We start from the raw sequence: 26,160 nt of genomic DNA, 5'->3' as shown, positions 1-26,160 counted from the left end.
GGATGGGAGGAAGGGAGGGGGGGGAAAGGGGCGAAGTGGACTGGGCCGGAGGCACAAGGCCGTGTGGATGCCATCTCGTCTAATTCTGCGATGGAAAAAGGTTTCTTTGCTGAATGCTTTGCGTGGTTCGTTTTGACGAGGATCGCGGTCATGTAATTACGGGGGCGGGTGGCCAGGTGGGTGCCAGGGAGCCCAGGTGAGCCCGGGTATGACTGTATTGTTACAGATTACAATACAGATCTATGTTGACTGCCTAGTATAGTAGAATATGTACAGCAGAGGAGTGGAGGAGTAGAGGAGAGGAGAGTATCTAGATACTATAGGGTATAGTAATAGTAATACTACAATAGATATAGACATATCTCTACTTGCCTCTATTGTACTTCCCTATACCTATACCTATACCTAGCCTCCCTATACTGGCATGTCAGCACTGGCACTCCGCCATCTCCCGGATTGCCCTCGCATTGGCCCGCTTCCATGCTTTTTTCGTTTTACACCTGTGTACTCCGTACAGTAATGATATCCAGTACTCAGTACCAGTAGAACAAAGACCTCATTCACTTCTTTCGCCGCAATTTCTATAACTCCATTTACACTTACACTTACCAGCACTCCATATAGTTATATTCATTCACATACCAACTATCTCGAGTACAAAGTACTACAACCCCGGAGAGAAAATTTCACCCTAGCGTACCAAACTTAAGTTGACTCGTCATCACCATCTGAAACAATCTCACAGCTCACAATTCACAATTCACCCGGAAAATACAACCTAGAATGTCTACCAGTAGTAGTTGTCTACTCTGTACATGTCTAGACATCGAGAAGAAAAGGTACTAGTACTGTACTTGCACATAGAATGTCTCCACTTATTTACTCGCTATGTATGCAATAATGTACTCTATATGACCAGACCATGAGATACCTCCACATGACCCCCAACAATCCCCTTCCTACGTCGAGCCAGACCCATCATTCGCCCCAGCATCAACCATACCCTGTCGCCTCTGAATAACTTCCCCAACAGCCTGCTGCACCCCCGGACTCGACCGCACCCCAGCAAGAACAAGAGCCTCCTGCATCCCGCGTCGCAAACCAGAAACAGTTTCGCGATCGCCGCGGAACGGCGCCTGCGCCAGCTGAAGCGACCGTGTAGCTTCCAGATCCGTCTGCTGCGCCGTCTGCACCAGCTTCACGACCTGCTGCATCGTTTGTGGAGAGACGCCGCCGTCGCTCCGAGTCGCTTGGGCCTGGGCCTTCGGAGCCATTTGTGAGATGAAAATGTGGATTGTTATTGAGAATCGACGCGCGATCGTTAGGACTTGGAATGGGAGGAGGTGGAATGATTGGGCCGGTAGCCAGGCGCTGAGTGCTGAGGGGAGATAGGCTGCTGGCATGAAGACGGCGCGGGGACGGGTGATTAGGGCTAGTTCGAGGACGACCATCGCGGCGAGGGAAAAGAAGCGCCACTAGAATGGTTACAGTATCAGTATAAGTATCGGTATATGTGTTGACCTCGCGACAGTATAGTAGGCCGGTGGTGGTGTGGTGACTTACGTAGCGTCCGAAACCTCCCCACCAGAGCCAGTTCAACACCAGCATAGCCGCCAACGACATCACAAATTGCGGCAACACCAGGCGGGTAAGCGAGATCATGAAAAACTCCTGCGTAGTCTTTAACTGGCCTCCCCATTTCAACGCATCGGGGCCGAAGCGATCATAGGCGAAGCGCTGGACGGGGTCAAGGAGGGTTTCCTGGGCCTGGCGCAATAGCATAAATAGAATATCGGTCCCCTCCTGGTGACCGATTTTATCAGGATGGTAACGCGCAGCGAGGCGGCGGAACTTGGACTGGATCATCTTGTCGGTGTCGAAAGGTGTTACGTCCAATAGTGTGTAGTAGTTGCCTGCAACTTGTACTTGGTGAAAGGTTTCGTAGAGGGTGTAGAGGAGGTAGCTGACGATGACGAAAATGAAGATGCGACGGCGATGAAGTTCGAATCGTGGGGTTTGGGGCATTGGCTTGGGATCACCGGCGCGAATGGTGATGCCATAGTAGACGCTTTGGAGGAAAGATGTGGCGTACTATGTTGTGTTGTGTTAGTAGAGATCATAGTATAGCTCTCGCTCTCCGCACATCGATAACACCAAGTAATCAACTTACGCCGGGTAGCACCGCCCATCCGATGAGAGGGAGAAGCGACATGATTGCGGTGAATCGACCAGCTTAAAAGGTCAACATGAGATGTTGGAGAGTCCGGGATTCATTCACAGCATCGCACGAACAAAAGAGAAAGAGAAAAGGACTGATGCAATGAATTGGTGTTGCCCCAGGGTGGTCTTCAATGAGTGTCCAGACCCACAGCCAACTCCAAAGCGGTGAGAGTTCTGCCCACCGAAGTAGAAAATAATTTTAATTTTGCGGCTTCATTTTTTTGGAGAAGAAGAATATCCCCAACAGCAGATCCCCCCCTCCACACACGACAGCTCAATTGCCGGTCTCAATCATGGCTGTCGACGCAATGGATCTGGACAGCTCCCCCCGTGACGACCACGGACGTGGAGCGCAAACGCAAACACAAGAACAAGGATGCCTCGCCCTCGAAGAAGCGCAAGCAGACCGAGCTCGGTGAAAAGAAGAGCAAGAAGGAGAAATCTAGCAAGGCGACTGGCACCAGCACCAGCACCAGCGCCACTACCACTACTGCTGAGTCCTCAGATTCACCATTCTCCCTGATTACCGCTACGATGTATCTCCCTCTATCGCCCATCTCTATCTCGCCCACTCACGCCTTGGCCTCGCTGCTCGCAGAGCACCTCTCCCCACTGCTATTGACCTACTACCCCCCCCTTGAAGGGAATCGTCATGGCCTACTCCAACGCCTCGATCTCCAGCTCCAAACCCTCATCAAAACCCCGCCCATCCTCCGACCCGAACCCGCAGCCTCTGACACTGGCCCGTACCGCAGACGAGTACGGCGTGCTGTACGTCTACCTGACAGCAACCTTCCTCGTCTTCCGACCGCAGCGCGGCCACATCCTCGAAGGAAGCGTGAACGTGCAGTCTGAGGGTTTCCTTGGCGCCGTCATATTCAACCTCTTCTCCGTCGGTATCGAGCGCAAGCGACTACCGCCTTCTTGGCGCTGGGTCCAACCCGGCGAGGAAGATGAAAATAACGATCCTACAACCGGCACAACAGACGACGAGTCCGGTACCAGTGTTGACGGCGTACCTGTGAACTTCGATGTCGAGAAAGAACTCTTCCAGCCGACTGCTCTTGCAGCGGACGAATTGGAGCTCGAAGATGGCGAGGACGAAGATGAGGCGACGGGCCATTTCCAGTCTGTGTCTGGACACCGTGTGCGCGGTAATTTGAAGTTCCGCGTCGTTGATGTCGATGTTATTCCCGGGTCGGATCGGGATCGTGGCTTTTTGAGTGTCGAGGGTACGATGTTGTCGGTTGAGGATGAGGAGAAGCTTTTGCTTGCAGAGCGAGAGGGTCAGTCGCTGCCTCCAGCTTTCTTGTCTACGACTAAGAGGTCGAATCGTGTTGTTCCGATTTCGATTGAACCTGCTGCGGAGGCGGTTGTTTCTACGGTTGATGTTCATCTGGATGGGGAGGTGGACGAGGAGGAGAAGCCTAAGAAGGAGAAGAAGGAAAAGAAGGAGAAGAAGGAGAAAAAGGAGAAGAGCGAGGACAAGGATAAGTCTAAGCGGGATAAGTCGAAGCACAGCAAGAAGAAGAGCAAGGAGTGAAGGGGGCAAGATACTTGCATCTGTGATATTTCCATTCCATGTTATTTACATTCGCGGAGGGCGTTCCGGCTAAAAGGATTACTATGTACAGTCATGCCAAAGTCTACGTGTATACACTACGTTGCCTTATACGAATACTCTTCCAGTAGTAGTAGTAATAGTAGTAGCCTTGATCCAAGTAAATGTGAACGTCAATTTGGCCTAAACATAGATAGTCAATATAAAAATGGCAATAAAACTTGAACCATACCAAATCCAAATCCAAACATACTAGTATCAAACTCCCAAAACATCCACCCCAGCAATAACATCCTTCTTCCCAATCATCCTACCAACCCTCATAAGCGCCGCAACCTTAGACATAACCGGATCAACTCCCATAGTAGCAACCGCAACAACAGTCTCCCCCTTAAAATAATACGCCACGAACTTTCCATTCTCCGGTTCTCCAGAGATAAAGATATCATCATACCCATTCACCGTATTACCAGCATACCGCATCTGCGCTCCGAGCGCAGACCAGAAAATCGGTATAAACTTCTTTGGCTTGAGTTTGCCAGCAGCGCCAGAGTGCAAAATCGCACGAGCAGCACTCCGCCCCGCATTCTGCGCTACGTTCCAGTGTTCAATGCGCGTGTGTGATCCGTTTCCACCAGGGCCGGTGTAAGGGAATGTAGCTATATCACCGATAGCAAAGACGTCGGTGTGAGGACCAGTCGAACCCGAATCCAGGCCTTGAACAGCAAAATTCTCATCCGTCCGAACAGACCCATCACCTTCAAGCTGAATTGCCTCATTACCCTTCAAGTAATCCGTCGCAGGACGCACGCCAACGCCTAGAATGACGATATCTGCGGGAATCACGGATCCGTCTTTGAGATGGACTGCAGAAACATTGTTGGAGGTGGAGTCAGAGCTGGCCTTTTCAACAGAAGCACCAAGTATAAACCGGATGCCCGATTTCTCCAGATTTTTCTGAAAAATGCGTCCTACTTCCGCGCCCATGACGCGTTCCATTGGTGCTGATTCCATGCCGATTATCGTTACGGCGTGGTTTTGGGGATCTTGTGACGCGATGGCGTTTCCTACCTCCATGCCGATGAAGGATGATCCTATAACGACAATTTGCTTTTTTCCGTCGTTGCTGCTGTTGGTGCTGGTGTTGATGCTGGCGATTCCATCTAGGATAGATTGAACATCATCAACATTGCGAAGCGTATATACGTTCCGAGTCTTCGCTTCGTCCTTGAAACCCGGTAGTGGCAATCTTCGCGGAACACCACCCGTCGCAAGAACGAGTTTAGTATAGGCATGTTTCTCCCCAGATGCCGTGGAGACGATTTTCTCGCCAAAGTTGACGGACGTAACTTCCTGAGACAGGATCTCGATGCCGGCATCTTGGTACCATTCTTTTGGCCGGAGGAGGATCTTTGATGGATCTGCGATGAGGGCTTTTGAGAGTTTTGGTCGGTCGATCATTTGGGCTGTTGGTTCTTTTGTTAGAATTGTTATTTTGCCGCGGTATTTGTTTTCGCGGAGGGCTTGGATAAGGCCTATTGTGCCGCTTCCTCTGTTTTGTATGTTAGAGATCGGTTTAATCTGACTCTTGGGAGTACTAGTACGTACCCTCCAATAACAAGAACCCTCTCATCCGTAGAGACGGTGCATTTCGAGACGGGATTTCGATGTCCGGATTTGATATCTGCTTCTTCGGCTTGGATGTAGATACCATCGGCTTTTTCGATGATCTCGTATTTTTTCAGGGCGTTTAGGGCTGGTGCGTCTTCGACGTCACCGGTTGTGATGTTGAAGCAGGCTGGGAAAAGTTAGTGCTTTTGTCTTTTGGCTTGTTTGTTTTTAATATCAACTTGAAATGAGTAGAGGAGAGAAGAACAAGGCAGAGTCAAATACTATATATAGCGCTCTGCTCTGATCTGCTCTACCCAGAGCACCGAGCTATAATCCCCAGAATAAATGGGAAAGGCCGGGCTTTTTTTGGGGGTTTGCACAAAAAGAAAAGAAGAACCTACCCCCCATGCCACGGACAAGTAAGTCTCTCACCCTCAAGAACCCCACCCTTCAGCGGAGCCCCATAATGCGTGCACCGTGGACTCAGAGCGTGGACAGTGCCATTCTCAGATTTGACGAGGAGGACTTTACCATCTTCTATTCCTTCGACGTCGACTTCGAGTTTGTCGTGAATGTTGTCGAGAGAGGGGATTTTGAGTTTTAGGTATGTCATTTTGGATTCTGGTGATGAGGAGGTGGAAGAGAAGGTGGAGGTAGAGAGGTGTCGATGTTCGGTGCGTACAGCTTTTGTTTTGTCAAGGGGGGTTGGGGGATAATTTTGGTCTTGAATTTAGGCTGCGACTGGGACTGGGACTGGGGCGGGCAGTGTGATATTTTCTGGGCGGGGAATGGAATTGCGGTGGGGGGTACTTTTTTTCTTTTTGAATTTGGGAGGGAAGAAGAGGAGGTGTGGGTTTAGCTTTAGCTGTAGCTATAGCTATTGAGAAATGGGTAGGTTTAGATGATATAGTCCGAGAGCAATGATATGGCAATGAGGGAGAGGAAGAAGAAGAAGAGGAGAAAAGAAAAGGATCCGATTGAGTCTTCTGTCTCTGACCCTGACCCTGCCTCGACGAGTAACAGTAAAAGTAACGCAGACTGACGCCAGAGGTGCCGCTAATTGGCGATGGATGGTGACGCAGGCGGGGGAGGGGCATTGGGGGAGACGGATTGGAGTGGGAGAATGCGGAGGAGAAAAGATCAAGTCAGTTCACCTAGGAAGGAAGGCATGGAATTTCCAAGCTGCACTTCAAGCTTTTATCAAGTTATTTAATTTCAAGTTATCTTGAACCTGCTCCGGTCGTGGTGCTGCATGCGGTGATTGTGCTGTAGTTCGATGCTCGATTGTTTAGTGTTGATCGTGACATCACATCGAGCCAATCAGCGAGGAGATAATGTCAACATTTCCTGTTTGCTGCTTGGTTGATGCGGGACTACATTTAACGCACTGCAGTACTGTGTATATTGCAGCCCAAATTAAGGGATCCAGCATAATGCGTCCTACTAGTATCATTCAAGTTTCTCTCTTCATTTTCATTTCTTGCAGAATAAACTATGTACTGACATAATGGCGGAGCGTCGCTACCTAAGCCTAAGCCCAAGAGAATAAATGCATTGTGGATCAGAATGATACATTCAGAAGAACCGTGACATTAAAGTAATTCCATTCTTTCTTAATCTTAATCTTCTCCCCGAAAGTAGGGTCCTGTCATCTCGCTGAATCGAATCGAATCGAATCTGATTATTTCAATTCTGGTAGGCTATGTTGTACTAGTAGTATGTATGTAAAGAATGTCCAGATCCATCATAGGTAGATACATCGAAAAAGAACGTGGTAGATAGATACAAAGCCCCAATGCACAGCATGGGTCGGTAAGGTGGTGAGTTGGGTTGGGTTAGGTGTATGATATCTTGAGCCGAGAGGCCCCATAGGTAAGTGAGTACCTCCTATCCAAAGGAGTGAGTGAGGGATAGGTAGGTAGTAGTCCGTTGATTCCCCGGCACATGGGCACATGGGCACAGGCCGGGCACGCAGGTAGGCGAAGCGATTCCATCAAATTCTCCACTCAGGTTTCTTGGGCGAAGGTTTCTGCTTCTGTTTCTGCTTCTCAACCCGCGATTTCTCCTTCGTATTTTTCTTAGCCTTGCGTTTTGGAATCTTGCTCGGAGACTGCGATGACAACTGTAGAAGTTGTGCCTTGGATGAGGCACGAGTGCGGCGCGGACGATATGGTGTTTCAGTATCATTAGTACTGATTGCCTCGGTATGGTCCGTTGCCGCGAGGCGAGGTGTCGACGTATCGCGTGGTGGGAGGATGGGAGATGAAGTCTGCGTGAGGTCGATGTAGTCGAAGACCTGCGATGCTTGGACTTGAGATGGAGGTGGAGCAGAAGCCTGATCCTGATCCTGATCCTGATCCTGACCTTGAGACTGAGACTGAGATGCAGAACCCTGTGCCTGCGAAGACCTCTTCCTAGACCTCGTCGAAGCAGCCGGCGGCGTCAAAGATTTCAGCAATGGGGAAGGCGAGTGTGAGTATTTTCCGATAGCCGGGTCCGAGCCTGGACTAGAATTTGACTCTGGTTCTTGCTGTGCGCTTGTTGGGAGTTGGCGCGAGGAGAGAGAGGGGGAGCGCGAGTGCGAGTGCGAATGTGATGGCGAGGGCGAGAGGTGGAGACTTGATTCGCCGTGTAGGAGGGTGTCTTCGTCTGGGGTTTGGCCGAAATTGAAGTCAGGGAGGACTTCATCGTCTTGAGGGCCGTCGCCTCCTGGTGTTGGTCTTGTTTCTGCAGCAGGTTCCAGTTCCACATCAACGCCGACTTCGACTTCGACTTCGCCTAATGCCACACCCGAGTCTGCACCGTGTTCGTTATCATCATCATTACCAGACTCAGTCTCAGGAGCGTGCAAGCTGGCGAGAAGTGAATTCTGGCTCGAGTCTCCTCCGAACTGGTGTGATGGAACGAGGAGAGAGTAGTCATTGATACTCGTAATCTGGCCACTGGGCGGAATGTGGGATTGGTTTATGGATGCCGAGGCGAATGATAATGCCGAGCCATCTTGGTTGCTATCGCCCAGCATTGACGGTTCACCAATTAGGGTATGGCCCAGCATAGACTGTTGTTCGTCGATGAGGGTGTGGCCTTCTAAGTGACTTTCCTCGTCGGCTTCGTTTAGGCGGATGCTGATCCCCGCGCCGGGCGACGATCGCGCGGAGTGCGAGTGGGAGTGGAAACCTGAGAATGAAGGGGATGGTACGGGGGCAGAGTCACTGTGCTCTTCGTCCACATCTTCGGTCCTTGGTAGTCGCACGCCACCGGGTGTTTGGACGGATGGCACGTCGGAGGTTCTACCGGGGGTGTTGGGTAAATTGCCTGCGACGCCGGCGCCAGTTACAAACGTGGTGGTACTCGGATTTGGATCATCCAGATCCATATCCATATCGACCGGGGGTGCGGATGGTAGCGCTACCGCTAGATGGGCGTATGTATCTGGCATTGAGTCTTGAACTACAGAGACACTTTGACGAGTGAGCGAATGAAACAGCAAGCGAGTTAATTGACTGACATGCTACCTTCACGAACAACGCCATTCCCCATTTCTACCGGTGGGTCCTCGTTCTCTAGCTGCGCGGGCCGTAGAAGCTTGGGTTCGCTGAGTTCCGCAAAGGCGAGGTCACGGTATCCGTCGTCCTCATCTTCGTCCATCCCAGGCGTTTCGAATCCATCATATAAGCGCGGTCCATCGTCTTCGCCAGCGGCGTCTACCGTTGGTCGACGGTCTCGCAGGGCCAGTCGTACTTTGAGAATACCGCCGTCGAGAACTTCGTGGACTTCTGCGACTCGGTACTCGGACATTCGGGGTTGCCAGTTGGTTGCTTTAGACATGTCTAATTGTCGGAAGGCGATAATTGATCCGGGTTTGGTTTCATCTTCGAGGAGGTCTGCGATGGTGGAGGGGTCGGTTGGGAAGATAGGGAGGTCATCAACATCGGCAGCGGTGACGGTTTGCTGATTCTCATGCTCATGCTCGTTCCAATTCTCGGCATCAGCATCGGCGTCATGAGCAGGCTCCTCCTCGTAGTTGAGTTCCATGTTACTCTCATCGTAGTCGTTGTAACCCTCCTCATAGGCATACCCTTCCTCATCATACTCTTCATCCCCATAATATTCATTGTAAACCTGAATTCGTTGCTTGCGCTTCCGCTTCTTTCCCCAGCCCATTCGTTCACGGAGAATCTGGTCTGCTTCCTTATCCCAGCGATTTTTAAACGGGAATGGAGGCGCCGTGAGGTTGATGTCGGTGTAAATACACTCGGTGGCACTGATATCGAGCTTAGATTCCCAGTCAATTTCCTCATCGTCATCGTCATCGTCATCCACCGCAGTCTCCTCAGGCTTCGGAGGTCCTTTTTGCGATGATTTCCGTCGAGAATTAACGGCGCTTGCCTGTGCGGCTAGCTTTTGGCGCGTTGATTCTTCGTCCTCTTTGCTCTTGGGAGTACGTACACCCAGGGATCCAAAGAGAAGTCGACGTGAGCTGCCGATGTCGAGAGTTCGTCGGCGAGAAGATTGTTCTTCGGGTCTTTCGTTTTCATCTTCGGGGCTTGCTTCGTTCGTCGTCGCAGGTGGCACGTTTTCCTTCTCGGATGTCTCGTCTACAGCGACGCCGCCAGATGAAAGGTCGCGAAGCAGCTTTTGACGTCTGGCTTCAAACTCAGCCTGCTCCTGCTCCTTTTTCTCGGCCTTGGAAAGCTTGGGTTTCGCAGGCTCTTCCTTTGACGTTGGGGTAGAGATCATGCTAGACTCATCGAAGTGCCAACCGCCGTTTGCCTCTGTCACTGACCGCAAGGCCGCAAAGTCAGCCTCGGCGGGTAGGAGGCCTAGTTCTTTGAGTTTGGATAGACGGCGGCGCAGTTTGAAGCGTGCATTGCTTTTCTTGGTGCGGATGGACCCTTTGCCGGGAGGGGCCATGACGTGAGCCTTTTTCTGGGAGACTTTGTCTTCTTCGCCCTCGGAGTCGGAAGAGTCATCGGAGGATTCATCGGAGCTGGAGTCGGAGCTTGAATCTGAGGAGTCGGATGAGGCGTCTGACATTTTCTCGTCCGAGGAGTCGGAGTCGGAGGAGTCAGAATCGGACGCGACGCTGGACTTCTTTGAAGAGGAATGGGTGGACTCAGCCTCAGACTCGGAAGATTCAGCCGCGCCCTTCTCGATTTGCGAGGGACTGAGAGGGTGTTCACTTTCGCCGCCCTGGCTGAACCTAACAGCCTTGGAATTACGTGGGGACAACTCATCCACACGCGAGCGTTTGCTAGAAAGAGACGAAGCACCCGCCACCGATCCTCGACGCAAACTATCCGCCGAAGAAGGCCTCTTATCCACCAAGCTGGAGCGCAGTGCGGGACCAGTACCAGGGATAGCAGGATTAGCGAGTTGGCCATGATTTCGAATATCAATGAACTGAGACGCAGGTTCATCAAAATCCGCTTTCAATGCTTTAAGCTCACTCTCTAGCTCCGCCTCTTCGGGCTCAGAGATGTCCTCGTCCGCATCCGCATCCGCATCGCTATCCTCCTCATCCACAGAGTGGTCACGGCCATGGTCAATCGGGTGCCGAATGACAGTCCCCATCTCAGAGACTTCCGGATCAGCCGGCAAAATGGAGAGTTCTTTCCCGAAGCCCGCATTCGGCGGCAGCCATTCACCATCACCTTCTTCATCGGCATTCATTTCTTCCTCATTCGCATATCCGGGGACCCCCTCCCAGCCCGAGAAGACAGTGCGTCGTTTCTTGCGCGGAGGGATGGTGATGGTGGGTCTGGTCGCGGTACTCCGTTTGGAAAACGGGGAGCCGAAAGGAACGCCATCGATTAGGTGTCTTCCTTCGGGGGTGATTTGATGACGACCGCATAGTCTTCTAGCGCGTAGATCTGCGAGTTCCAGAGATCGAATTCTGCGCGTTGCGTTAGCAGGTGCCTTCTAGAAAGAATATATAGAGAGAGCAAGCGAGGGAGAAGGAGTATCGGGGCAGACTTGACTTACACAACTTCATCCCCATCCCTAAGTAACCCCCCAATCTCCATAAAATGAAGACACTCCGACCCATCAACTTCAACAACATAATCCTCCAACCCCCACGTCCCACTAAACTCCGGATCAAGGTCAAACATACTCGGCTCCGTCTCCAGCGGGACGACATCATTCACATCCTCTAACAATTGCGCGACCGTGTACCCGCCGATGCCGCTACTCCCTCCGCCTCCGCCTGCGAGCGCGAGGTGCGGAGTTCGAGTCGACGCGATTGCGCCGCTGCGTTGTTGCGCGTAGCCATTTCCATTTCCCACAGAGGCGGGTCCAGATCCGGGGCTCGTCGTTGTTGTCCAGAGGATGCGCGTGATGGGGAGCCCGTGTCGGGAGATTACGAGGTGGAGGCGCATTGTAGATGGTGATGTGACGTGACGTTTGACGTTTGACGTCTTGTGGGTGAATCAGAGCATTGGGTCGGAGAATCGTGATTGGGATGGAGATAGAGGTAAGAATTGCGATTGCAATTCAGGTGTACCTTTGAGCTTGGTTGGGGTCGCGGTTTGTTTTGTTATTGTTAATCGCGAGTCGGGAGAGAAAAGAGGGGGTGTTGCTGCTTGGTCGGGGTAAAGTTCGATAATGCTTTTTTTTCAGCACACGATTTTTGGGGTTCTTTGTTCGTTTTGCCCGGGGTCTTGCCCGGGGTTGGTATGATTGGAAGGGTGTATCGTGTATCTGTTAAGATTTGGTTCGTGTTTGTTTCCGTGTTTATGTCTGTGTTTTTTGTGTTGGTGGTGTTTTCCTAGGACACGCGACCTGGAGGTTGAAGGTTGAAGATGGAGAAGTTCAAGTTGGACGAGGATGGGCCGAGCAGAAGCAGCTGCGAGAGCTTGGGGCGGGCTAACCGTATTGGGACGGATCGGCGGAGTAGAACTGCACGAGGGATTGAGATGATATGGATATGATGGGTTGAACTGGTTTGGTTGGGCTGGAATGCAGTGGCGAAATAGAGAACTGTACTTTGTTTAGCAGTACCTTCCAGGGTTATGTATGAATACTCCATCTTCAACCCTGACACGGCAGGACACGGGCAACACCCAAAGAGGCCATCTACATACAACGTCATCCGTGCCTGACAGCCTAACCTAAACAACATGCTATGCTACCTTAGATTACTAGTCTGTCCTTTTTGTCTTTTTGAACCAGCTGTCTAGGTCATATCATATGTATATACCTCCGGTAAACATAATCTCGTCCATTAAATGTTCTATGTAATTCTTCTCGTGTCCGACTGAAAAAGCGGTGACTCTTCAACAGAATGCAAGGACTTGGTCATGGCCAACCCAGAAAAAAGAAAAGAAAAAGAAAAACCAATAATAGCCCACTTGGTTCTAACCGTAGGGTATCAAATATGCAATCACGGAAGATGGGATGCGATCTGTCATTTGGGCCACTATATTTGACCAATATAGTATGCATGTGTGAGTGGGGGTGTGTGGGTATAGGTATAGGTGCATCTTGGCCTGGCCTGGCCTATCCTGGCCAAGCCAGTCCCGTCACAGCTATGTACCATCAACGCTGTCCTTCCGAACTGCGCGGAACAGGTTTTCGACTAGGCACACCGAGATTCATCGGGCGCGCATGACTCTGAGAAGTCTGTCTCTGCGCCGCACCACCAAGTGGCTGTTGCTGCTGATTCTCCGCAACGGGCTGGTATACAGGTGGACTCTCGTCATCCACAGGATTCCGCGTGAATTTAACCGTACTCTGAGATCGGCGCACCGGGGAAATCGGAGGGGATCCGGAATTCGACTCGGGCGGGGTCGTAGGGAGCATATCAAAGGATTCGGACGAGGACCGGCCTTCGCGGATACTCGCACCGCGTGCCAGTGCCGCCACCACGAACCCCTCAGCCGCCGGGCCCTTGCCAGTCTGGACTGGGGATTTACCATCAGTTCCTGGTTCCACGGAGCTTCGGGAGGAGGTGGAGGCGTCTGGTGGGTGATACTCGCGACGTGGTCCATCCACCGGGGCTGAGATTATCTGCCATGGCATCCTCGTAGCTTGGGGGTGCGTCGTCGTAGACGGCTCCGGCGTCTGCGGGAACGGGTTCGCCTTCTGGTCTGGGGGGCATTTGGGGTCTGGGTTGTTCGGTAGAGGTTGGCCAGGAAGGTCGGGGTGCGATTTTGGTCGGCGATGGTTGGAGTTTGGCGGCTGCCATTGCGTCTAGGAGGGCTTGGGGCGGTGCGATTCCAGAGTAGACCTTCACGGGCATTCGTAGGGGTAGAACGATGAGTTGAGGCTGTAGAATATTAGCCAAAAAAGGGTTGCGGAGAGGGGGAGGGAGTATATCGTACCTTCATATCTCCAGGAGTGCCGTGCATTAATCCAATGCGAATTTCCAGCTCATATCTTCTCTCAATGTTGCAGGTCTCGAATGATGGAGCTACCGAGTTTGGTAAGGGGAGGTTGTTCCATAGCGTTGGGTCGATGTTCCAGTCGGTTCCGGGCGCATCGCTGGCACTCCCCAATGCGATGTTCATGTTACTACGGCTCACAATAACCCAGGAGCCGATCTCTTCACGGGTAAGATCATGAGCGACAATCTTGGTGAAAGAGATCAGTTCGATCTGCAGCATTTGAAGATAGATGCGATCGGGTGAGTCGGTTAGATTTTTCAGTATCAGTCGAAGCGGCACTGGCTCATTGCATGTTAAGATCGAAGGATTTGGGAGACGAGCATCCAGCGTCACCTTTGGAGGCTCGGCAAGGCCATCCTTGAGAGAGCTGGCACTTCTTGAGAAAATACTCTTCTTTTTGATATTATTTGGGGGACTTGAGAATTGGTGTTTTCGTCGGGCATAGGTCTCTTCGTTAGGGTTTCCGATTCTCGGCGGTTCAATCGGTAGGAAATTCAATGGTATGATCTATCGAGGGGTCAGCTTTGGTCGGGGCAACTTTAGGAACGATCCACTGGGATCGGCATCGGCGGTGGAACCTACAGCTCGAATATTCTCTTTGTAGAATTGTGGGCGGATGACTGTGACTTTAACAAAATATTTGATATCTGCCATGCCGGAAAAGCCGCTTAAGCTTGGCGGAAGGGTCTTTTTCACATGGCGGTTGGTGTCGCGGGCCATTTCGACTTTGTACCCGGTGAAGTTGAGGTTGGTGAGCATACTATTGTGGGTGTTGCAGGCATTATTGAAAGGGAACTGGTAGATTGTCAGCGGGGCTCTTCATTACCCGTATGAGCATCTGGGGGCATTGGGGAGCATTTGTACCTTGAAATGGAAGGGATATTCATAAGAGCCTGGGGCAAAAGTGTAGGAAGTGGCGGGTTGTCCGGTTTGCATGACTGCCGCGGTAGGGAAAACGGTCGCAACTTTGTACAAGATCTGCCATGAATTAGACACTGCTTCCATGGATTCTTGAGAGCTGGTTTCACCCTGAGACAAGCTTACCTTGTGATGCTCCAGCTCCGTTCGTTTCTTATCCGAGTTCACATTGTGTGGGTTCCGAGGTCCCGAGAGTCGCGTTCGACTCTCTCCTTCCAGCTTGACTTGAATGCCTCCAATGGCGGCTTCGGTCGGAAGGTGGAGAACGACCTTGCCAGAGAGAAAGTCGAGATTGGTATAGTGTTTGTGTTGGCTATCAAGCAAGATCGTCGCCGTAGCGGCCATGACGGCGGGCGCCCGGGGGTTCGGGGGTCCGGGACTTTGGTATTATTTCGTGGAGATCGATGGGGGCGCGAAGGGATTGCGAGTGCAATGGGGTATAATGGATGGCGACCAGTATCAATTGGCGGCGGAGAGACAAAGCTAAGGGGGAGGGGAGGGGAGAAGGTGAGGGTGAGATGGAAGATGGAGGGGATTAAATGCAAAGCCGGGAATGACGTTTTGGGGCACGCGCAGATCAACTGACTGCACTACTCTGTTTGCACAGCACTGTAGTGGTAGACCCTGATAGGATCAATTAATGTTAATTCTAATTCTAATTAATGCTAATTCTAATGCTAATACTAACACTCATGTATGACTGCGCCTCGCTCAGCCACACCAACAAAGAAGTAACCCTGGAACGTGAAGTACCGAAACAGGCTGGGTGATCTCATAGATGTATGCTTTCTCATAAGGCTGGAGTAAAAAAGAAGATTTGACAGTGGGCCATAGCATAGTGGATTGCGAAGAATTATCAGGATCGATCGGTTAATTTAAACCGAGTTTTCCAAGCACAGATTTTACTTAAAAACTACCCTAACTAAAAAATAATAATAAAATAAAAACTGGCATCTCCAGGCACCAGAATTCCCCGCCAACACCGACAACAGCCAGTGGAAACTCGAACTCGGAATAGGCATCACTCGAACCCTGCCATGGTTTAATTATAGCTTGCAGTTGCAGCTCGTGAAACACCTTCGGCTCCTCAATTATTCCATCTGACTAAAACAGAGTTTACTGTTACCTAGTAGAAATAGAGATCCGAGTACCAGTATATACATTCTGAGCCGATCCCGTTTGGTCTGTGCCCGACTCGGATGATCTACCGTATATCCGAAATAAACCCGAATATCCGAATATCACTCCAGACACCCTATCAGCCACAATTCAAGAGAAAGAATTTCGGCCAGAGTGTGAACTCGAGAATGTGACAACTTGAAATCAACGAACTAGGGCCGAGGGTTCACTTGTAGAACTACATACTTCAAGACACGATTGAAAGTGTGTCATTCTTTCTCACCACATCTGACCTCAAACTGCTTACACTGTCTTCAACAAGTGCCCTCGCATCAGGGTATTCTTCTTTCCAGCATCGTTCTATCACAGTCCTAGCCGCCAGCCCGTCAGCCGACGGGTACCCTTTCGAGCCAAACAGATCATCAACCATTTCTCGGTATTAATGCATCTCCTCTCCAGATCCAAATATCTGAGCAAGGGACTTTACGAACCCTGTGTCTGAATGAGCGAAAGAAACTATAACCAGATCTTTGGGACTGAGTTCTGTATACTCGGGATGGCATTATACCTAAAAATCTGTGGCTTTGGTTTGCTCGTGGCCCAGTAGTATGGAATTCCCACCGTCCACGGTTTCTGAATCTTGCGTCTTTCGGGGATTTTATTTTGGGAGAATCCCGCTCAGTTGATCAGGTGAGATGTGATCTGTATCCAGACTAAAGTATGATTAGCATCATTTGAAACATTATAATCACGGAATTGACAGGCCCCACAGAATGTCATAGAATATGCAAAAGAAGCAGCAATTTCTACCAATTCACTTTCGATCTTCCGATCTGACTTTCGAGGCTTCAGAGGATTCAGTCGGGGTCGGGGTGGTGGAAGAAGAGTTCTCCGTGGTGGTTGGGGTTGGCAGACTTGCCATGACACCCGATAAAATTATCGGGTCAATAATTATTGAATTGTATTATTGTAGCGTTCCGGAAGTCTCCCCAATCTCGTGCCGAGTCTTTTCGCTTTTTCTCCACATGCCCAGCTTCACTTGCCGTCAGACTATGGAGCCGTACGAGTGTTAGCTTCCGTATCTGGACCGAAAGACGTGGGTAACGATCCGAGATTAGCTTCGCCTCGGCATCCGCCGGGGGGTTGCGATGTCGGTTGTAAAAACCCTGCTTCAAGCCCCATATGGCCGAAGTGTTCCTTTCGAAGAAAGCGTGAATATAGTTTTATAATTAGTATAAGAGTCTCTCTCAAGGCTTCAATCACGGCGTGTTCAAGGGCTTCCTTCAGTGTTTCCGCCGCGGTCTCTCAATCGCGGAAGCGACGTGAAGAGGGAACATGGAAGGCTGAGATCGCCGTCCAAGCAACCGTTCCCGGGCATGCATCGGCCTGTAAATTTCAATGTCTTTAAGCTCCGTGAGGCTCGCGGGTCGTGAAAAAGACTGCCCCATATCCCTCATTTCAGAAAGAATCCCTCCTCATTCCACTTTGACCGGAATGGACGGAGATGAAGCCGCCGCCCCAACCTCAGCCAGAGTCAACTTTGCCGTGCGCTGCGGTGGCTGTATATAGTTAGCGAGAGAACCGGAAAGATGAGATGGAAGAGGTAAGCCTCACGCTATATCTATCTCAGGACAAACGGCGGGCAAACGATGTGCAATCGGCGTAATGAAAGCAATGCTATGCATGAAAGGGTAGAACTTACTCATGTATGTATGAAGTGTGATCTGACAAAGCCGCATGTTCGAGGCTGGAGACATGATCATCTCAATAAGAGTATTCTTAGTTGTGCCTGGAGGGTAGACTTCCATATATCGACCGGACCAGAATTCCTTGGATGTGGATTAGAGTCATCCGGACCTGTTGCAGGATCACTAGATGGCGTCTGCGAAGGCTGCTTCGTCATTCAATGGGAATTGGTTGAAATTCTAGGGTGCTGCTGTCTGTTTTTTCCAAATAGGGCATTGGCAGATTCACTGGCTAGGCACCCATCTGCTATAGATAAATGGTTACTTCAGCCCCCAAAGCCGCAATTTTCTGTTTGTGCCCAAGGCAAGACATCAGCTTGTACAGTATTTCTGCCTGGTGATGAGGGATTTTTGTTAGTATACCATTGAAAAGATCAGACCTTTTTTGAGATGCTGCAAGATTGCTGGGGAATTCTTTGGACGTACAGACATTGCGATGCAGGTAGGTTAGTCGATCAAATCTTTCATGAGGTTATCGATTGCCTTTTAAAGGTCTTGAGGAGAACCTTGGAATTTGACGATTCACCGATTTTCAATTATTGCACCGCCATTAGACATTGTTGTGGGATTGTCCGGGCGACTCTGAAACCCCTACTTCTAGAGCTATTGATGGTTAGAGTTCTTCTTGGCCGCTCATTGAATTGCAAGGCTCATGCAGATATTCCCGCGTACCCTCGTGAAGTACCGGTTGACCCAGTGTACAAGATGAGGAATAATTTTGATCTGGAACGGAAACATACTCATGATCAAGTCAACCGGTCCGGTAATCTGATCTTCCTGAGTTTCGGAATGACCTTATGTCAACGTGTCAAGGAGACTCCCATTCTTCCTTCCATTCATTCCACTGTTCGCTGTGTCTCCGGTACCCTGGCGAGCGACTTGGCGGTGCTTTTTGCTGTTGTTGTGCTCATTTTGGACTCGTGCTTTTCTTGAATATGTCTTCCGAAAATGTTCTTGCTGTAATTTTCAAGTCAAGAGAAGGCATGATCGAGAGCAGTGGCTCGTGATGCTTTCAATCTAGAGGAAGTTGGTATGAGACTAAGGTCTTGTGATGATGTTCGTGTAACAGTTCTTGACCCTTTCCGAAATATTCAGTAGTATGAGAAATTGATCTCGGCAACAAAGGTTTGGATCCAGTCTTGCTGGATATAGATTGCGCTTTTCTGGAAATCAGAGGAAAGGGAGGAACCGCATAACATAACAGCTACCGAAGCCAAAGGTATCTCTTTTTTGATCGTATCGATTTGTTTGTTCTCGAAGTCGCTAGGAATACCGTGGTGATATTTTCAGTTGTCCCGCGAGAATAAGAAATCGCGGCCATCTTGGGTTTCCACTTCACAGTTCAACCCCCCCGCCTCTGTTTGATATTGATCTCCTGGCGGTCTTTACGACGCGGCTCAAATACCACACGGGCTCTGGCCTCGCCGGGTGCTGATTTCTTCGTGGGCGACTTTTCAATGCCCCATGCACAGCTTTCGTCTATCGCACAGTGTGCAGTAGCTGCAAAATAAAAGCGAGTCGAATCCGGGTAATAGGCCCCGATTCGTGTGAATGGTTTGGGATTTCGGACCATGCTTCCACAACGATCTCATACACAGCCCGAATGGCGACCTTAACGACAAAAACCAGCTGAGTATAGTGACCTTGACAAGTGGAAGATCTTGATGAGGCCCCAAATCGCAGCCCATACGCGGTAAAAAGCTACTTGGTTGCCGATCCTTGGATGGAGGCAGGGCAGGTCCAATGGCCCTGCAGGACTCCCCAAGAGAAATATCATACAGTAACTGCAATCAATATATGTTAGCCTCCGTCTGGGTACGAGGATCGCCAGGATTTCAAGTTCAATATGGTATCTTACTTCTGTACCACTGACAAGGGTACCGGCCCCCGGACCAAGGCCTATTCAGCAAGCGGAATCAACAAGGCGATGAAATCACCTCGCCAAAGGTCATAATTAAAATTCTGGGTTCGTTGTTGATATCGGTTACCCCACGTGTCGGAATTATTTCCGAGTATCTTGAGGTCCCGGTAGGAGATATGCTGTTCGAAGATTTCGTTTTTCCATGCAAACGCCCTCGCAGTTGGCCTGTGTCCTCGAATAGAACCTGTTCTGAAGACATGGATTTCATTTTAGGCGCACAAGTGATCATACTGTTGGTGGGAAACAACGACATGAAATAAAGGAGCAGGTTCGAGAGTCAAATAGATGTAAGCAGAGGTAAATAACTCGGTTTGCAGATAGGTTGAGGATATCGCAGAATACATTCCCTCTTCCGGTTATGTCGGAGGTGATTCAGGGTAGTTGCTTAGGCTACATGAATGGGAAATGGGAAATTGTAAACAATGGGCTTTGGAAGGTGGCGATGGGATGGGAGAAGGAAAGAGCGAAGCTATCAACACTCTACACTCTACACTCTACACTCTCGACACGGAAGGAATGACCAACCTAGATGGAGAGGGTATTCTCTGGCACAACCAATTAGAAGAGCAGTCTTGACGTTGGATGGATGCTATTCGCTGAGTAGACGCAATGTATCCTGCAAGTATGTGAGGATGTGATGTGCTGGCATAAGCTTGGGGGCCAGCCTGAACCGCATGGATCACCCGTCGAGGTTTAAAATTGCAGGATTCCCCTCTTTATTTTTTATTTTTCTACTGTTGTCTAATCCACAGAGTTAATGAAATCTCGGTTTCTACCAAGATCTGCCTCCATAAAAATGGGCGACGACATGGATGAAGGCTACGAGACTATCGTGAGCTCGACCTCATGTCAGTCTTGCACAACCTGGGCAAGTATTCAGGGTACTTTGATTGATCCGCGCGAGACAGAAACCAAGGAACAAGTAATCGCCAAAATCGATGCACTCTACGAGTCTGGCGTTCCCTTTTTCACCAAGAACGCAATCCGTGCGTTGTCAGACCAGCTTGAGACCAAAACCACACCCGGAGATAAAATCATCACCAAGGACCTGACCGGTGCGAGTATTGAATGGAAAGTGAAAATTGGAAAGTCTATCAAGCTCATATATGGCGAGGATCTCCCGGAGAACAGGAAGGAATGCTCCTAGTAAGACTTCCGCCGATGGCTGGAACTTTGAGTGGGTGGATAATTAAATCGGCAGCTAACACCACCAAGCTCTGAAGCTGGGGTAGGGTATACATCTAGACCATCCCTCAAACAGTCGTTGGACTGGTATGGCGTTCAGGACACGGCTTACGAACCCCTGTCTTTGACGTACCGAATTCGCCAGCTTGACCCCAATAGTAAGACCGGGGAAACTATTCCTGACGACTTGGAGGATACAAAAGACCGCGAAACGGTAGCCAAAGACTTCCGAGAGAGGAGTCAGGCCTGGGAAGAAAGCGAAACATGCCAGCGTTTCAAATCGATCTTATCTTCAGAGGTCAGCGGCCATAATATCAACAAGATCGTGGGCCTTGCTTGCGGTAGCCTGGCCTTGCCGAATAACGAAAGTGCTACGAACCAAACCGCGTTACTACTCACCGTGAGAAATTGGTTGAAAGACCGAGACCAGAACACCGATATATCTTGTTACATCCAAGATCCGATGAACACCTCTGTTGACAGGGAAGTTCTCGCAGACATCGGGTTCGAGATGATTGACGATCCACGCGGCTGGCTTGAGATCGACGAGCGGTCGGTCGTGCTCTCGGTGGCTCCCAATGTTCCTGTTAAGGAAATTCTCGCGGACACCGCGAGGCCTGCTGTTGTGATATGGAATCGGGTTGGAAATGAGGATACAAAATCGTGAGTTTTATGGGTCATTATACGGACGGCTTTTGTATTATAGGTCTTAGGACTGATATCTTTACTAGGACTGACCCCAACACGGCACGCGTTCGGAAAATGATGACAGGGTATAAATTGCATGAGTTCGGAGATGAAGAGAGGTGGTCAGATGTGGTAATCTATACCAGGGAGTCCAAGGTGGCCCCAGTTCCCGAAGAGGATGGTACTTTCCTAGACTAGCCCCTTGAAGATGGCTAAGGGAACCAAGTGTCTATTGGGACTTTTGAGTTGCATCAATTATCGACCAGTTTCGAACTGTCTGCACATGTAGGGCTTCCACTTGAGTAATAACAAGGATTTAATTTATAATCTTAAAGATAACTTCAAAGTTGAGCATACGGAACAGACAGGTCATACCGGTTTAAATTAGCTAAAACCCCCCACGAGATCTTTCATTAACTGCACACAGCAGCAGCGGACAGTCAACCAATTTGACTTTGATAATTGAAATGCAGTTGCATCGCGCTTTCACCAGCGCGTTCCCCTTTCCCTCTCTCTATATCGACCCACCCTCTCCAAAGTCAACATGGTAGCAGAAAGAGGACTGTACCCTGCCAGATCAATTAAGATTGAGGTAAATCTTAGAAAATCCTATTGGGAATGGCCTGGACAGCCATCGTGCCACTTCCTCGATCTGTGAAGACGCGGATTTGCGCTCACCAGATGAGACCGTTTACCGCTTAAGCGAGAGGGCAAGGCACAGGAATGCGTCAAAACCTTCTTTTTCGCGAAGATATCCTCCGTTTTCACAACAGTTTTTCCCAAGTTTCATTCTTGCTCTAGGGAAAAATGTTCCCTCCAATAGCTGATGCACATTCCAAAGTCCCAATCAAGCTCGACTAACCCTCGTTGGGGTTGTGATTATGCCAATCATTGAGCAACATTCCGGCCCTTCAAAAGGCAAAAGACTTCAAAATATGAATGGCACCCTATCCTGCCATATCCTGCCCTGTATTTAATTGTTTTGTTCTTGGCTCATCACCTTGGCCTGGTCAGATTTCTATTCAGCTCGACGACGTCCTTCCACCTCGGCCTGCCTTCGCCATGTTTGTCACTCTTTTAGGCTTGTGTATAGCCACGCTGGCCACTCCCTCGATGGCACGCATTGCTCCACGTGCTAGCACCTATCCGGCCCCGGGCCCTTGTATGGGAGACTGCTGGACACATGATCCGTCCATGATCCAACGCAATGTCGACATGATGTACTTTCGCTTCTCGACCGGGGCGGGCGTTAACACCATGGTTTCGCCTGATCTCGAGGGTCCATGGGTGGATTTGGGTCCAGCGCTACCAAAGGGTTCAATTATCCAACTGGACGGTGTCGACGACATGGATATTTGGGTAGGCCTTCCAGCGAACCCCAATTTTGACATATTATATGCAAAATACCCTACTGACGCTAAAGTAACTTAAACCAGGCTCCTGATCTACACTATGCGGATGATACCTATTATATGTATTACGTGGTATCCAAACTCGGCACGCAGACCTCTGAAATTGGCGTGGCGACCTCCAAGACTATGGACCCGGGCTCATGGACGGACCACGGCGTAATTGGCCTTCCTCCAAATAGCGCCTACAACCGCATCGACCCCAATTGGATCACCATTGACGGCAAGCAGTATCTGCAATTTGGCTCTTACTGGGAAGACCTCTTCCAGGTCGAGCTGGAAAGCCCACTGCAGGTCAGCTCTGAGAGTCCGCACCAGTTGGCTTACAATGCCAGCCTGAATCACCGCGAGGAGGCCTCTACCATGTTCCAGCACGGCGATTACTACTATCTCCTGTTTAGCGGCGGTATTGCAGGGTCGTATACGGCGGATTATCCAGCTCCAGGCGAGGAATACCGAATTCATATGTGTCGTTCGACGAGTGGGACTGGGGACTTTGTAAGTGCTGTTCGTCATGATATACTGCGTTAATGAGACTGACTGGTTTCCGTGCAGGTTGACAAGGCTGGTGTTTCGTGCTTGGATTCCGGCGGTACTATTTTATTAGAGAGCCATGACCAGATCTATGCTCCCGGTGGACAGTATGTACCCCATATTGCGTTCCTAGTTCACATATACTCCACGGACAGCTTGCTAACGAGACTTTCTAGGGGTGTCCTTAATGATGAGGACAATGGCCTCATCCTGTACTATCAGTACTATCCGCTGAGTCTGAAGGAGGCTGGCGGTGCTGGCACGGCTGGCTTCCTGTACGGGTGGAACAAGCTGGGCTGGGAGGATGACTGGCCGTACGTGATGGCCACAGACGGCTACTAAGCGCGTTTTTCCCAGACACTGCAGCGCTGGTTTCCTGTTATGCGCTGGAACACGCGTGTTGTGACGGGGTTGAGAGTGTATGCCGGTCTTAGGGAGGAGGTTGATTTCTTCGTTGCTGCCTTTTTTGCGAAAAGGCCTTGACCGCGACAAGACGCGAGCACTAGAATGGATGGAGGAAGGTCTAGAGTGCCAGGCATCTGTATATGTGGTCAAAGCACGATTGAGGATTCAGCGTGTTGTTCCAAAGACGCAAGAAGAAAAATTGTTGTAGTAACTGAGAGGAATTAATGTAATACTGCAAGTACGTTGAACCCTTCTATTTTAGACTGGAGACGCGAAAATTTAATTCGAAACTTGATAACCCGGCTGGGGATCTTAGGAGGTGACCGGAGAGGCAGGCAGCCAGGGACCGCAATAGTCGGGTTGGACGATTCGATCCAGTTGTATGAAGACAAATGCTCCACCTTTGTGATGCATGGGTCGATCTTGTCTTTGTTTGGAAGATACGGGCGCGTATATTTGTAATCCAAATCGAATCCATTGTTGCGTTGCTTGGCTGGAGATACTTTATTCTGATGGCCTCGATGGTGAGAATAAGGAAGGTTGGTGATGATGAAGTTTGATGATAGTAAAATATCGGGAATGGAGGTGGGTTAGAAGAAGATGAAGAAGAAGAAGAAGAAGGAAGAAGTTTTACATTTATAAGTGTAAAAGGTCGGGTCCGCGGAGAGTTCCAGGATTATATAAAGATTGTGCATCCGAGTCCGAGTCCGAGTTCAAGGTTGTGTTGGCCTTGGGATCAAGGCAAATCATCCACCAACCCATCGCTCTCATAAACCCTCCTTAGCCAACATATCTATCCCAAAATAAACAAATTAGCATCCCACAAATCCAACCCAACCCACCACAGCAAAGCAAAGCGTAAAAGCCAACCACTCACCAGCAATATCCAAATAAAAAGCAATAGCATTAAACTTCCTCGGATTCCCGAAAACCTCCCCAGCCAACCACTTAACCCGATTAGTCCAATTAATCAAATCCAAATGACTAACGCCCACCAACGTCCCCTTATACCCATTCTCCCCGCCCCAGCGACTACTAGCCACACTGACAAGGCCATCATTTGGCCCCTCCGTCTCGGCAAGAATTTTATGCGATAGCCGAAATACGGACCAGATGCTCGGCTCGACGGCGGCGCCGTAGGAGAAGTATCGTACGTCTTCCATGTCGGGCGTGTTGGGGTTGAAGGTCTCGGCCATGTATTTTTGCGTTAGTTGTTCGAAGGCGCCGGTTTCGACTTTTAGTCGGTTTAGTGTGTAGTAGATTTGTGGGAGACGGTCGGCTGGATTGGGGGTTTAGTTTGGCTCTGCATGGTGTGTGTGTGTGTGTGTGTGTGGATATTGCGTACCTCCTATTTGGTTAAAAACGTAGTCTGCCACAGATGATCCTGTCGCGAGAGAATTAGTGAGATACGCTCTGACTGAGCCGCGGCGGCGAGTTGGTCAAACCTCGATGTGGAGATGCGATGGTGGTTAATGATGAGACTTTGAAGTTTCGAGATTTAAGCCGACTAATCATGTATCGAGAATCAAGGCCGCTGGGGAGAAATGTTGTGTTAGATTGAAGGAGACTGAAAGTAGTAGTATGTTTGATTTGCGAAGGAGAGAGCGCAGAACATACCCCTAAAGCTGGATTAGCGAAGTTCAAAATCTCAAGAATATCATACTAATCCAATCAAGAGAAATCACTCACCATGCTATGTCTATAATGGCAGACCGAAGCGTTAGTACTGGATCTTAAACTCAACATAGAGTCTTTACATACGCAATAATATTCACATCCTTCCCCCTCGCCCCGGCTTCAATATCCCGCGCCAGTTCCTCCGCGCGCTGCTCTATCGACGCGGACGGAGGTACTGTAGCAGTGATAACCTCCACGCCTCGTGCTGTCAAGGCCTCCCGAATCCCACGCCAGTATTGGACGCCAGGGGGGTAGGGACCGGCCAGGCGCAACTCATCGAAGCCGAGGAGGCCGTGCGCGAGGACGATAGGGTGTTTCGGGACATCTGATGGAATTAGCTAGCTATTCGCGTGTATATTTGGGCCTGGATAGGTCTTTTATGTACCGTATTTGTCTCGGATTAACGAGTACTCGTCGTGAATGACTCGTCCATGGTCTTCTAGCCGGGGTTCGAGGATGGGCTTCAGTCTGTGCGCAGATGTGTGGATGGTCCGATGTATCGCGTATTTTGGGATTAGATGAGTACAGCTGGCAATTTTCAGTGTGGCAATCCTGGGATTCACCGGTATTCCCATCGTTAGCCTTTGTTGTGGCACGTTGTAGCTTCCACGCGATGACGCAACGGAAACATTTGATGGGCGGAGCCGGCGGGTTGTCCGGGGTAGAAGAGTTGAGTTGATCGGGGTACAACAGGTCTATTGCAACGACCATTTGAATTCAGTCATATTTAGGGGGTAATTTAAGACTACGCAATCTTACTTGTGTTCTTAATATGAATACC

At 50.0% G+C, this 26,160-nt stretch overlaps 8 protein-coding genes across 8 annotated transcripts; 3 read left to right on the top strand and 5 right to left on the bottom strand.

Annotated features, from left to right (window-relative positions):
• Positions 1–959: 959 nt before the first annotated feature.
• N7481_007223 (J domain-containing protein) lies at positions 960–2,212 on the bottom strand (the record flags this gene model as incomplete). Its single annotated transcript, XM_057266442.1, has 3 exons — positions 960–1,475; positions 1,564–2,091; positions 2,171–2,212. 3 exons carry the CDS (start codon positions 2,210–2,212, stop codon positions 960–962), a joined length of 1,086 nt encoding a protein of 361 aa, XP_057120643.1.
• A 139-nt stretch (positions 2,213–2,351) lies between these two features.
• On the top strand, positions 2,352–3,763 carry N7481_007222 (DNA-directed RNA polymerase I subunit RPA43; the record flags this gene model as incomplete). Its single annotated transcript, XM_057266441.1, has 3 exons — positions 2,352–2,385; positions 2,543–2,991; positions 3,035–3,763. The coding sequence occupies 3 exons, from the start codon at positions 2,352–2,354 to the stop codon at positions 3,761–3,763; spliced, it is 1,212 nt and encodes a 403-aa protein (XP_057120642.1).
• Positions 3,764–4,039: 276 nt separating this feature from the next.
• On the bottom strand, positions 4,040–6,005 carry nfr1 (putative AIF-like mitochondrial oxidoreductase (Nfrl); the record flags this gene model as incomplete). The annotated part of the gene is made up of 3 exons (XM_057266440.1): positions 4,040–5,333; positions 5,390–5,579; positions 5,810–6,005. The coding sequence occupies 3 exons, from the start codon at positions 6,003–6,005 to the stop codon at positions 4,040–4,042; spliced, it is 1,680 nt and encodes a 559-aa protein (XP_057120641.1).
• A 1,380-nt stretch (positions 6,006–7,385) lies between these two features.
• N7481_007220 (uncharacterized protein) lies at positions 7,386–11,772 on the bottom strand (the record flags this gene model as incomplete). Its single annotated transcript, XM_057266439.1, has 3 exons — positions 7,386–8,853; positions 8,901–11,288; positions 11,378–11,772. 3 exons carry the CDS (start codon positions 11,770–11,772, stop codon positions 7,386–7,388), a joined length of 4,251 nt encoding a protein of 1,416 aa, XP_057120640.1.
• Positions 11,773–12,931: 1,159 nt separating this feature from the next.
• N7481_007219 (arrestin (or S-antigen), N-terminal domain protein) lies at positions 12,932–15,042 on the bottom strand (the record flags this gene model as incomplete). Its single annotated transcript, XM_057266438.1, is given in 6 exon segments — positions 12,932–13,291; positions 13,368–13,661; positions 13,717–14,286; positions 14,362–14,574; positions 14,644–14,808; positions 14,824–15,042. 6 exon segments carry the CDS (start codon positions 15,040–15,042, stop codon positions 12,932–12,934), a joined length of 1,821 nt encoding a protein of 606 aa, XP_057120639.1.
• A 5,236-nt stretch (positions 15,043–20,278) lies between these two features.
• On the top strand, positions 20,279–21,552 carry N7481_007218 (SRR1 family protein; the record flags this gene model as incomplete). Its single annotated transcript, XM_057266437.1, has 3 exons — positions 20,279–20,628; positions 20,698–21,330; positions 21,399–21,552. 3 exons carry the CDS (start codon positions 20,279–20,281, stop codon positions 21,550–21,552), a joined length of 1,137 nt encoding a protein of 378 aa, XP_057120638.1.
• Positions 21,553–22,416: 864 nt separating this feature from the next.
• N7481_007217 (uncharacterized protein) lies at positions 22,417–23,639 on the top strand (the record flags this gene model as incomplete). The annotated part of the gene is made up of 4 exons (XM_057266436.1): positions 22,417–22,713; positions 22,791–23,261; positions 23,319–23,404; positions 23,474–23,639. 4 exons carry the CDS (start codon positions 22,417–22,419, stop codon positions 23,637–23,639), a joined length of 1,020 nt encoding a protein of 339 aa, XP_057120637.1.
• An 875-nt stretch (positions 23,640–24,514) lies between these two features.
• N7481_007216 (triglyceride lipase) lies at positions 24,515–25,954 on the bottom strand (the record flags this gene model as incomplete). Its single annotated transcript, XM_057266435.1, has 7 exons — positions 24,515–24,981; positions 25,048–25,086; positions 25,148–25,269; positions 25,320–25,321; positions 25,392–25,401; positions 25,464–25,704; positions 25,765–25,954. The coding sequence occupies 7 exons, from the start codon at positions 25,952–25,954 to the stop codon at positions 24,515–24,517; spliced, it is 1,071 nt and encodes a 356-aa protein (XP_057120636.1).
• Positions 25,955–26,160: the final 206 nt, after the last annotated feature.

Source organism: Penicillium waksmanii (assembly GCF_028829765.1).
Source record: "Penicillium waksmanii strain IBT 27052 chromosome Unknown utg000007l:1.0-4314555.0:1.0-4317578.0, whole genome shotgun sequence".
NCBI lineage: Eukaryota > Fungi > Ascomycota > Eurotiomycetes > Eurotiales > Aspergillaceae > Penicillium > Penicillium waksmanii.
The sequence above is the reverse complement of the archived record's forward strand: the minus strand, read 5'-3'. Positions and strand labels throughout refer to the sequence as shown.